The sequence below is a fragment of the Paramisgurnus dabryanus genome, chromosome 2 (assembly GCF_030506205.2).
Source record: "Paramisgurnus dabryanus chromosome 2, PD_genome_1.1, whole genome shotgun sequence".
Classification (NCBI taxonomy): Eukaryota; Metazoa; Chordata; class Actinopteri; order Cypriniformes; family Cobitidae; genus Paramisgurnus; species Paramisgurnus dabryanus.
Genome location: NC_133338.1, coordinates 15,314,452 through 15,327,332, shown reverse-complemented (window position 1 = coordinate 15,327,332; position 12,881 = coordinate 15,314,452). Strand labels below are relative to the sequence as shown.

The window sequence follows — 12,881 nt, the reverse complement described above, 5'->3', positions numbered from 1 at the left end:
CTGTCTTGACGCACATCAAGATTAACATAGAGTGTGTATATAATCTATTTTTTACCTTGCAGAAGAGAAACGGCATGATGGACCCAGACGATTTCCGTGCATGTCTTATCTCTATGGGTTACGATCTGGTGAGTGGTGATGAAACCCCCCCAATCAATATGACAAAAATAACAAACACCTTACATACGAAAATACACAATCTGTTTATGTTTACAAACTGCACAAAATGTAACTTGAAACTTAACGGTCAATTTTTGTGGTGGTGTTTTGTCAGGGTGAGGTGGAGTTTGCCCGCATCATGACCCTGGTGGACCCCAACAACACCGGCGTGGTCACCTTCCAGGCCTTCATTGACTTCATGACACGCGAGACAGCTGAAACAGACACTGCTGAACAGGTCATGGCTTCCTTCAAGATCCTGGCCTCTGATAAGGTGCGAATGAGATGTGTTACACTATATAATCCAGTTTTAATAGGCCGACAGAACAACTCAAAGTGTTGATGAGTATTTAACAAGCTGTGTTCATACTTTTATGAGGAAGATTCTTAAAAAAACAGCAGCAATAGCAGTATGTTAAAATGATAGTGTACAATGAAGAGTTAAATTCAATAGTTATATTCAGGACTAACCCCATGACTGTGAGAGCGATTTAAAAGTGTTTCTTTTCATCTCTTAGTCATACATCACCGTGGATGAGCTTCGTCGTGAACTCCCACCCGAGCAGGCCGAGTATTGCATCACCCGCATGACCAAGTACGTTGGCGCCGATGGGGTCCCCGGAGCCTTGGATTACATCTCCTTCTCCAGCGCCCTCTACGGAGAGAGCGATTTATAAATACCTTCAATGGTTACATTTTACTCTTTATTCTCTCCTCTTTCTTTTTTCCCCACCTCGTTTTCTTTTTGCCCCCAAATTTTGCTTTTAATCAGAGAGAGTCAGTTAAAAATATTCTAATATTTTTCTCTAAGTTTTCCCTTTAATATCTCATAAATCCCTGTCTATATTTCTATGCATTTACATTTCTATACCCACAAAAGCTTTTGTCCTCTTTTAAGTTAAAACATGTCTTACGCCTGTTCTGTGAATAAAGGGAAGTGTAACAAAAGCATATCACACCCACTTTCATAACAGATTTGGTGTTTTCCCATTCATTTTCTTCATAAACATTCTTTAGGAATCTTTATAAATAGCCAAACAAAAAAAGGTGTGTGAAAATGTACAACATAAGGGAATTAACTACAATCCAACGTAAAACATTTTACTTATTACGGACATTTTAGTTTTCCAACGCACATGGACAGACTTAAACCTTAAAGTTTGTGGTAAGATTAAAATAAAGAAAACGAATGAAGAAAACGAATGGGAACCTGATTATATCATTATATTGTCTCAATGTTAGATACAGTAGCTGTGTTTGCAAAAGCCATACATGCATTCTACGCAAGTAAAAATGCCAAAAGCACAACATCCCCTTTTCACCCCTTCCCTCGTGCCTTAAAAACTTTGTCAAACGTCATTAAATATATACTAAAAAGTGAATTTGTTGATGCTGAGGAACGTTTGTGAAGATGCATGCTGTGTGTATAATACAGACATTTATACGTCTGTACTGTATTTTAAGACCCCAAAAAGCACTACTGCTGTCCAGTGTCTTCTTAATATGAAACTGTGAGAATAACTGATTAAGTCTCTACACAGAATGTTCTGTCAACCTGTCCAATGTTTGTGACGTAATCTGTATGTGTCATCATCATACCTAACCCCTTAATATTGTTTATTTATGTATGTCTTCCCTTAATGTGGTGTTCAAACTCATTATTTCTCTTCTGTTTGGAGAATTGTGCCAAAATTATCAACCGAAGCCAGTAGGAACCTTTATAATATTGTGGCAAAGGGAACGTTTTTAATTCTGACAGGAAAGGTTTGTGCTAGCCCAATAGATGAATGAGAACATGAGAACAAGCTTTGCCTTCAAATCCCTGTCAACTGGAATGATATTTCTGAAGTGCATTAGTGAAAGCCGGGGACATACAAGATGAATTCATTACATAAAAGCCTGGATGTCCCTGTAGTGAACCAACCCTCTCTCTCTCTCTCTCTCTCTCGGACACTAGATCGTACTGATTTTAAGACTCTTATTATCTACACGAACCTGTACTTTAAAAGGATTAGTTCATCCAAAAATCCGTCATCATTCGCTCGACCTCATGTCTTCCCAAATCTGCGTGAATTTCTTTTTTTTTGGTTAACAAAAGATGTTTAGCAGAAACGTATCACGACTGAAAGAAAAATGAAATAAAGTCATATGGGGACTGGAGAAAATGATGACTGAATAAAGTCGAACTTTTTCTTAAGAGAAAAAGAGAATTGTGAAAGATTAAAAGGTGCCTTCTCATGGCCTTTTAGGGGAAGTTTTGGAATGTTCTGTAAGTTTTGAAAGGTGGTGGAAGGTTCTCAAGCATGAACAACAACAGGCTTATCAGTGATAAATATTGTCACTTAAAAACATTGTTTGATGATTATTACCCACCATGCTGTACTAATGTAACTCACTGATTTCTGGGTTAATAGATTTAAATTTTCAGATCACTCTACAACTGTTCAATATCATTCATTGCGTTCAAAAACTCAATATTAAAAGATAACCAGAAAACCCAAGAATAAAACTGTATCTCAAACAGTATCTTCTTTCCTGAGTCTGTATTTGTTTGTATGTGTGCGTGCGGGTTAACTTCACCCAGTATTACAATTTTGTCAATCACTTACACTTATGTCATACTAAATCTGTATGACTTTTTTATAAAATACAAAAGGTGAAATTGTAAGCAAATGAGATCCATCACTCTTATATCCAGAAGGAGGCGCTGAGTATGAACAGTTACTATTACATTATAGATAGGCAAAACCGTACAGTGAATTAACTAAAGCAAATATTACATTTAGTTGTGTTTATACAGTATATGTGTGTGTGTTCATTCATATAGTGGTTACAATTTACAGTGGTGATGAGAGAGTTTAAGTTTAGGACCTAACGAAGGCTTTAATAATGAAGGTGAAGGCATGACATGAACAGAAACCATAAACAAAAACTATAACAGCATAAGCAAAACTAAGTAAAGATGGACGAGGTAAAAAAAATTGTTGACATTAAAAAGAAAGTAAAAGCAGCAACCAAATTAATAAGCAAACAATTCAGCACAGCAGTAGCGTAGATGACATCTTAAAAGTGAGGGGGACAGGGACATGTATATAAATAAAGTCATATTATACCCAACAAATTCTTCATACAATGGTCTACCACTAAAATTGATTAAAATATGGTTTAGACACATTGACCTGGCCTTGTGATGTCAAAAGGGGATTTCATAAGAAATATCACCCCTTAATCTGCATCATCTAAACATGGCACTGCCATTTAGTGCAGAGAGATTGAAAAAACAAACAACAAACCACTAACATAGCGATCAGTGTTTGCATTTTATCAGCTTATTTTAATTAAAGGACACACCCAAAAACCAGTCAAGACCTTTGTTTTGTCTGTTGTTTGATTACCTTTTGTCTGTCGTTTGATTAACCTTAGAAAGCGCATACTTTCACTTTGAGAATAAGCGCACGGCTTGCCATCTATGCATTTAATTTCTCAACTGAAGGCAAACAAGGATAATTAAATAAGTTAATAATGTGTGTTAAAGCGCTGACCTGATCAGGCAAGTGACAGTTCTGCGCTGTTACGTGCATTAAAAAAGATGCTTCGCTCACTTGTGATTAGGTTAATGTTACTTCATTCAAGTCTAAGAAGCAGACAAAAATACATGGGTCAAGTGACTACATGTGATCTACGCATGCAGTACAGGCAAAAGTAAATTGAGATCTGGGGAATCATTTATAAAAGGTGCATACGCACAGATTTGATCAAAGATCTGATCGTCTTGCCTATTGTCCAAAACATGCAGTCTTTTTTACAGTGGCTCAGGGGGTAGCCCCGTTGCGTAACAGCAAGAAGGTCCCTGGATTGAGCCCCACCTATGTCAGGTGGAGTTTGCATGTTCTGCCTGTGTCAGTGTGGGCAGGGCCGGCGCTACCTATAGGCAGAGTAGGCAAATGCCTAGGGCCTCAAGCTTGTAGGGGGGCCTCCATAACTGCTAAATCCATATGCGCTAGTCCGACAATAACTACTGACAGCAATAAAAAAAGTTTTACATGATGCATATTTATTGAAAAATCTGTTTAACTTCCAGTGGCAGCTAATTTATTTGGATATTTAAGGTATAAAACGGTGAAATACATATGAATATATCCATAGTCTAATAGATGACTTTATACTGTATATTGGTTCAGTAAGAAGGGAAGTCCTCTTCATACCCACCTAAAATAAAAAAACAATACAAGTTTTCTAGGAGGTGTTTTTTACAGATAGGATTTTTGCAATGTAGTGTTGTCTTTTTAATTTTACTCTTTGGAGAAAGCAAAACTGTTATCCTGTTATCCCAAAAAGTTTTAAATAAATGACTGCATCCACAGCAACAACAAATTTGACCTGCCTTAAAATGTTTAACACATGTGGTTTTGCATAATTTCGAATTAAATTTTAACATAACAAATTTAATCAATTTGTAATTAGGAAAACTGTAGTGCTTAAATGATTTCTTACAGGGTAGAAAAACACTTTCTTAGATTATTCTAAAAATTAGAGGGGTGTGAGGGGCCTCCAACATAAATTTTGCCTAGGGCCTCAAAATACCTAGAACCAGCCCTGAGTGTGGGTTTACTCCGGGTACTCTGGTCTCCTCTCACAGGCCAAAATAATGCAAGTTAGGTGAATTGGAGATAGCAAATTGCCCCTCATCTAACCTGTGTTTGACTATTCGTCATGTATTTGTGCAGTGCATTATTTCAGTAATTGTCATATAGTCCATGAAAAACACTTGAGAAGCATCTAAATGCAGATAACTTCCATAAATCCAAATATTTAAAAAATTATCCGTTGCATGGCAAGGCAAGGCATGGCATGGCAATGAACAAACAAGAAAACTACACATGACAAGCAACAATAACCGACAAAGGGCAATGGCACACAAAAGGGTATTTATACATGCACTTATTAAGAGTACAAATTCTTCATACAGTGGTCTACCACTAAAATTGATTTAAAAATGGTCCAAAAATGATTTAGACACATTGACCTGACCTTGTGATGTCAAAAGGGGATTTCATAATAAATATCACCCCTTAATCTGCACCATCTAACCATGGCACTGTCATTTAGTGCAGAGAGATTGAAAAAAATACAATTTCAACAACAAACCACTATCATAGCGATCAGTGTTTGCATTTTATCAGGGGCACACCCAAAAACCAGTCAAGACAAATGAATTACCTTTTGACTGTTTGATTAACCTTAGAAAGCGCATACTTTCACTTTGAGAATAAGTGCACGGCTAGCCCACTATGTGTTTAATTGCTTAACTGAAGACAAACAAGGATAATTAAATATAAAAATAATTGAGAAGGATCTAAACGCAGATAACTTCAATAAATCCAAAGATTAAAAAAAAAATATCCGTTGCATGGCATGGCAAGGCAAGGCAGGGCATATTGGCATGGCATGGCAAGGCAAGGTAATGCAAGGCATGGCATGGCAATGAACAAACAAGAAAACTACACAAGGACAAGCAACAATAACTGGACAATGGCACACAAAAGGGTTTTAATACATGCACTTCTTAAGAGTAACAAGACACTCCTGGAGACAATTAAGGTGGGGAAACTTGACAAGGGGTGCATCTCAAATCTATAAAATGCTGCCTGAAGGCATCAAGGCAAAACCGAATCCACTGTTTTGTTTACTTCCTGTCTCCTGAGATACATTCATTGTCTTGTCACAGATTAATTATATGCGTGGGGAATGTAATGGGTCGAGCCTGGTTCGAATAAATAAAATGGCAGCCAAGAAAGCAGCTGGAGCATAAATTTAGTGTAATTAAGGCTATATTTTAACTTTTTACACATTTTGATTACATTTCAATTGAAAAGTTAGTATAGTAGTTTTCAAATATGGTAACAGTAATCACAAAGGCGCTCTTTGTATATATTTCAAAATGAATTCCTTTATGCTGCCTTTGAACCCTGCTGAAAAAACCAGCATCAAACCAGCATGGGAATTATGCTGGTCTATGCTGGTTTGATGTTGGTTTAGCTGGTGGTCAAGAGCATACCAGCACCAAAACACAACATATGCTGGTCTTGCTGGTATGCTGTTTTTATCCAGCAGGGAACGCTTTCCGAAAGTGTTGCCCGGAGCTGCCTTCATGCTGCCAAAGTCGTTAGGCTTGTTCGAGTTTTTGGACGCAGTCAAAACTACAATAACCATGACTATGAACAAAACACAACTTTAAAATAAAAGACATAAACTACAGATCAGAAGACAGATTTCCATTGCATAGTAACCCACGGGTCAGGTCGGGTCAGCTCACTTCACTTTGGCTTGGTTAACTTTTCCATCGAGTTTAGTAACACTTCAGAGTGGGAGGGATTATAGGCGTGTCTGATGCAATTTAAACACGTTTTCCGGTTTCCCAGACAGGGCTTACCCTAGTCTCAGACTAAAATGTCTATATTTGATCTGGATTTAATTTAAAAACACCTCGCAATGACATATCTTGACATATTTAGTGTGACATTGCTTTGTCTCAAGATGCACACCAGCTTTTGGTAAGGTTTGTTTGTTTGTTTGTTTCTTAAATCTACTTTAATGTCCTGATATAACTCAGGCCTAGTCCAGGATTAATCTAAACCCTGTCCGGGAAACCGCCCCGTACAGTAGTAATGTAATAGTACTCCAAAACTGAATACAAAATTGTAAGTTCCATAATTAAATGGAAAAGTATAAACTACAGCAATATCAAAATTTACAATTCCTTTTATATTCGTTTACAAACCTTAACCTCTTAAAGCAACACTATGTAGTTTCCATGTAAAAATGACTTACAGCTCCCCCATGTGGTTGAAAAGCGCAACAGTGCCGGGTATCAGACACTCTTCTGCAGGCAGGGGGAGGGGCAGGGCTGTGTTTCCTACCCTCCACCGCCACTTTCAGAGTGTGCTTGTAGCAGCTAGGAGGCTAGTCAGGTTGCAGCAACAGTACAATTTGTCCAGTTAAAAGTTGTTCTATCACTGAAATAATTTTAGAGACATTATTTAAAGGTAAAAAAACTACATAGTGTTGCTTTAATCTCTATATTATTAAATGTTCTGATGATTTTTATCTAATCCCACACATACCAATTCACACCGATTATTGACAGGGACTGTGATTGAATCTTCAACAACTTAATTTAGCAAATTAACATCTGTACCTGGCAAACATTTCTCTAATAGAACTGATCTGTTTTTTTACAAAGAGGGTCTTAAGTTACATCATTGATGATTTGCATCATTTTTGCATCGTGAAACGATCCAGTGTGTTGAAGAGCTCCCAATCCATTCTGTATTACATTACAACACTTCAAGGTCTATTGCTGAAATAAACCTTGAGTTGAGAGGATTAATTTCAGATATCTGTGTGTGGCTAAAGTGGTCTGAAATGAAATTGCAATGTTTTCATAGATAAATCAATCTGAATGCCCCAGGCTGGATGTGAGATGTGGCTGACACCAGACTGGCCTTCATTATGAAGATTGTCTGTTGGTTGTTCTTAATCTAGATTTTCCTCGTTTTTTTCATCTTCAGTCTATTGCATTTGGGTACAATGTGAACATTAAACAGTACAATGGGGACATTAAGCTGCACACAAATAAATCTGTGCTGTCAGATGGTTTGATGTGGCCTCTATGTGTGTGGGTGTGTGTGCGTGTGTGTGTGTGTGTGTGTGTGTGTGTGTGTGTGTGTGTGTGTGTGTGTGTGTGTTTGAGAAACTGGGTACAAATTATGCTGCTCGTGTTCCTGTAGTAAAGGCAGATTGATATTGTACTGCATAATACAGATAACACTGCAGAATGTGAAAAAATGGTGCATATATTCAAAAAAGAATACTATCACAAGTATTCAGATGCATTGTTACATTTTTCCCGCAATGTCCCACAAATCAGTGCATTAAACATTTTTATACACTTACCTAAAGGATTGTTAGGAACACCTGTTCAATTTCTCATTAATGCAATTATCCAATCAACCAATCACATGGTAGTTGCTTTGATGCATTTAGGGGTGTGGTCCTGATCAAGACAATCTCCTAAGCTCCAAACTGAATGTCAGAATGGGAAAGAAAGGTGATTTAAGCAACTTTGAGCGTGGCGTGGTTGTTGGTACCAGACGGGCCGGTCTGAGTATTTCACAATCTGCTCAATTACTGGGATTTCACGCACAACCATTTCTAGGGTTTACAAAGAATGGTGTGAAAAGGGAAATCATCCAGTATGGGGCAGTCCTGTGGGCGAAAATGCCATGTTGATGCTAGAGGTCAGAGGAGAATGTACCGCCTGATTTAAGCTGATAGAAGAACAACTTTGACTGAAATAACCACTTGTTACAACAGAGGTATGCAGCAAAGCATTTGTGAAGCCACAACACGCACAACCTTGAGGCGGATGGATGGGCTACAACATAACCCACCAGGTAACACTCATCTCCACTAAAAATAGAAAAAGAGCCTACAATTTGCATGAGCTCACCAAAGTTAGACAGTTGAAGACTGGAAATATGTTGCCTTGTCTGATGAGTCTCGATTTCTGTTGAGACATTCAGATGGTAAAGTCAGAATTTGGCATAAACAGAATGAGAACAAGGATCCATCATGCCTTGTTAACAATGTACAGGCTGGGGGTGGTGATGTAATGGTGTGGGGGATGTTTTCTTGGCACACTTTAGGCCACTTAGTGCCATTCGGGTATGCCACGGCCTACCTGAGCATTGTTTCTGACCATGTCCATCCCTTTATGACCACCATGTACCCATCTTTTGATGGCTACTTCCAGCAGGATAATGCACCATGTCAAAAAGCGTGAATCATTTTAAATTGGCTTCTTGAACATGACAATGAGTTCACTGAACTAAAATGGCCCTCACAGTCACCAGATCTCAACCCAATAGAGCATCTTTGGGATGTGGTTGAACGGGAGCTTCGTGCTCTGGATGGGCATCCCACAAATATCAATTGCAAGATGCTATCCCATCAATATGGGCCAACATTTCTAAAGAATGCTTTCAGCACCTTGTTGAATCAATGCAACATAGAATTAAGGCAGTTCTGAAGGCGAAAGGGGGTCAAACACAGTGTTAGTATGGTGTTCCTAATAATCCTTTAGGTAAGTGTATATGCATTCAAATCAAAATGTAAATTTTTACTATGTTCCCAAAGCCATATGCTATGTTATTTTATAAAAGTAAAAGAGATCACTTTTATATCAGGAGCTCAGTTTGATTCTATGTGACTATTATGGAGATGTACACCTTCTGAGAGCAAAATGTTTGGAATTATCCCAGTCCTTCTTTTAGTATACAGTATGTTTATTCCTCAGCTTTAACTCCATTTTACACATAATCTATTCTTCTGTCTATTACCATTTCCCTAAACACCAACTGTACACACACATTGTCTCATTTTAGGTTAATAAAATATTACAGATATTTAACCAGATCTCTTAAAAAAAATCTACTCAAAAACTGTGTGCTTACCATCATTCATCAAAATATGAAGAGTTTCATTACCCTAACTTGCATATTTTTGGCCTGTGGGATGAAACCAGAGTACACTTACACTGAGACAATGCAAACTCCACACATAAAGACCACCTGACCTAGCCAGGGCTTGAACTAGGGACCTTCTTGCTCTGAGGCAACAGTGCTACCCACTGTGCCATCCCCTCAGCACAGGGCTCTGAACCGGTTCAAGGAACGAAAACCGGAAACGAACGAAATTTTAACAGGAACAAAAACAGAAACGTTTATTTAAAATTACCATAATTTTATCGTTTGCTTTAATATTGTACTTTATCAGTGACCAATCATGAATTGAACAGTACAACATGTGACTTTGACACATCAAGCGTGAGTGACTTTGACACATAGCGTGAGTGAAATGTCCGCGCAGCAGTCATCGATTCTCCGGCCCGATAGCATTTGTCTTAAATAACTACAAAGCTACCCATCAAATGTTCAGAGGTATGTTTAAGTTAAAACTTGCTTGGAAATATGAAGATGCAAACTGTAACTCAAAAAAGCCAGGGGACTTATACCACTGTCAATTACTTGTTAGATGAGTCGGCACCGAGAAATTCCTTTTCGTTATTATTTTTCTTACGACAAGCTGTCTTAACAAGTCTGTCTGCAATATTGAAGGATGTGGGGGAGAAGTACAGTAGCCGGGAATTACTGAGGTAACTTACAGAGGCACATTTAACGTAAACATCCAGCAGAGTATGCTGCAGTTTCAACCAGTAAAAGACCGGCATAAAACGGGTCGTTTTTTTCAGCTGTTTATACTTAAAATTAATGCAGGTATTTCTTTTGTGGTTTTAACAATTCATGAAATGTTGAAGTTTAGTTATATCATGTGTTATTATTTTTGTGTGAAAATCAGTCTGTATGCATGCATTTGTTAAAGTATAGCCTGAATTAAAATAACGTTATTAACCGGTATTTTTTCTAAGTAAACCGTTTTCGGAACGTAAATGTTCAATGAGGAACGCAAAAACGGAAACGTTAAAATAGTGAAACGATTGATCATTTTTTTCGTTTTTAAGCCCTGCCTCAGCACTTTATAAATATCTAAAGTAGCCGTGTAACAATTCACCCCGCGTTAGTTTATGCCCTGCACACCCCTGTAGGATGATGGACTAGTGTCCAATGTCGTGGTTGACATGCAACTATACCAACAAAACCAATGCATTTGCAATAGGGGCTGTGTTTACTTTAGTCATCTTTATATGTCAAAGGGATATGATGACTACATAAAAAACATACCTCTGTGAAAATATCATGCCATACCTGTGTAACCAGTCTTCCTATAAGTGATGTCAGGCCAAGGACTCTTACAAAGAGTGCACAGCTTTCACGCACTAGTTAGCACCCTTTGCACTTGCAAAACTCGTTGACTGAGATAACAAACATTTTGTTTTCAAAATAAATCAAAATGAATTTCACTTTATTTGAATATTTGACATGAACTTACTTGGTCAGTAATAAAGATATTAATATTTTCACAGAATGATCTTTATGTAGGATTTTTATGTAGGCCCTAAAAGACAGTAAATCCCAAAAAACTGTTTGTATCTGTGGGGATGTGTGTTCAACTGCAGGTTCACATATATGTAGGCAATGAATTCCGTTTTAGAATGATATCATTTCTGTTCATCAAAACAAGATCAAGTTTTACATTAAATGTGAATACTACATTTAATACAGTATAATATTCCAGCTAAACAAGTCATTTAAGCATTGCAATACAGGTTTGTGCAGATGTGTTAATGCTTATTGTGAAAGTGGTGTACCGTATGATTTTTTACAAAACTGTGCCGTGGCAGAACAAAGATTGGGAAACACTGCCATACAGAACATAAAAACAGGCTGCAGTGCCGCCCCTTCCGAAACGCAAATTATGCAAGTTGCATAGGGCCCCCACACCACTAGGTGGCTTCCTTGATCTCAAAATAATTTAAATACCATTATAAACGGTTATATCGGACGCATGTGCAATGCTCTGACTAGTTGCTTAACTGAACTCTTGGACAAATACCTTGTCGAAAATAACAAAAATTTTGGTTGTCTAAGTAATCTATGTGTTGTTTTTTTGCTTGTTTTATAAATAAACTACATTTTAAGGACTTTGTTGTTATTTATTCTTTGCGGAGTTTACTGGAAGTTACGTGTCGACCACGAAAGCCGCTTGTTTACGCTGTTACTGCTGAAACCGTCTATATACCAAATCAAAATGATTTTTATGTTAAATGTAAACAAAACATGCAGATTTATGCAGATTTTTTAAAAATATTTAATGCTTTCTTTAATTACTGATATGTACTCGGACAACAGGCAGTGTGTGACATAACGCAGGAGAGGAATGAGGATGTGCGTATCATATGCCCACCATGGCTTCAAAATGGAGCTATAGTTGTAATTTTACATATAAACTATTGCTGTTGACAATGCAATATGTCTGTGACAAATGTTATTTATTTTTATCTGTTTTAAGTATATTTTGTATGTGCATTTGTTGACTTTCATTAAAACAAAATAAACAGAGCTATCCGTCTGGAGCTGAAACAAGGAAAAAAATCCAAATTATTTGTTTAGGTTTGGTAAATGGAATTTTTTTTACTCTTACTGTATTAAAGGCGGGGCGGGGTGCGCAATATCTGAAAGCTAATGTTGAAATTTGAAATCACCTAAACAAACACGCCCCTACCCCAATAAAATCTGGACCTTCTTTTGATAGACCCGCCCCACACATACGCAACCCAGGCAGCAATGTCAGTTATGCTGGGTACATCTTATTTAGATCTTATACGATTTTCAAAATGTGATAGACCACAAACATGAGGATAAAAAAAATCCAGGATTTAACCGTTAGGGACATGGCTAGGATTGTCAGAAGGGGAAAATCGGGCCAAAATCAGCCCTATTATCATTAGGTGAGTACCCAGCATTAGTAGACATGCCCCTACTGCTGATTGGCTCCAAAGATGTTTTGGTAGTCAGCGACTCCCTTCTCCAAAGCGTTTTTTCCCCCGGACAGGGTTTAGTTTAATCCAGGACTAGGCCTTAGTTATGATAGGACATTTAAATAGTTTCTTGAGACAAAGCAATGGCACTAATATATTTTAAGATATGTCTGTGCAAGCTGATTTCAGTCAGGACAACTCAAACAAGCATTTTAGTCTTGGA

General features: G+C 37.6%; 1 protein-coding gene across 1 annotated transcript in view; it reads left to right on the top strand.

Annotated features, from left to right (window-relative positions):
* actn3b (actinin alpha 3b) overlaps positions 1-2,685 on the top strand; it is a 38,115-nt gene extending 35,430 nt beyond the window's left edge. Inside the window, exons 19-21 of the mRNA XM_065294374.2 lie at positions 63-128; positions 275-433; positions 678-2,685. Of these exons, the coding sequence (XP_065150446.1) occupies positions 63-128; positions 275-433; positions 678-836 (384 nt within the window). The 3' untranslated portion in view covers positions 837-2,685. The remainder of the gene's footprint in view (positions 1-62; positions 129-274; positions 434-677) is intronic.
* Positions 2,686-12,881: the final 10,196 nt, after the last annotated feature.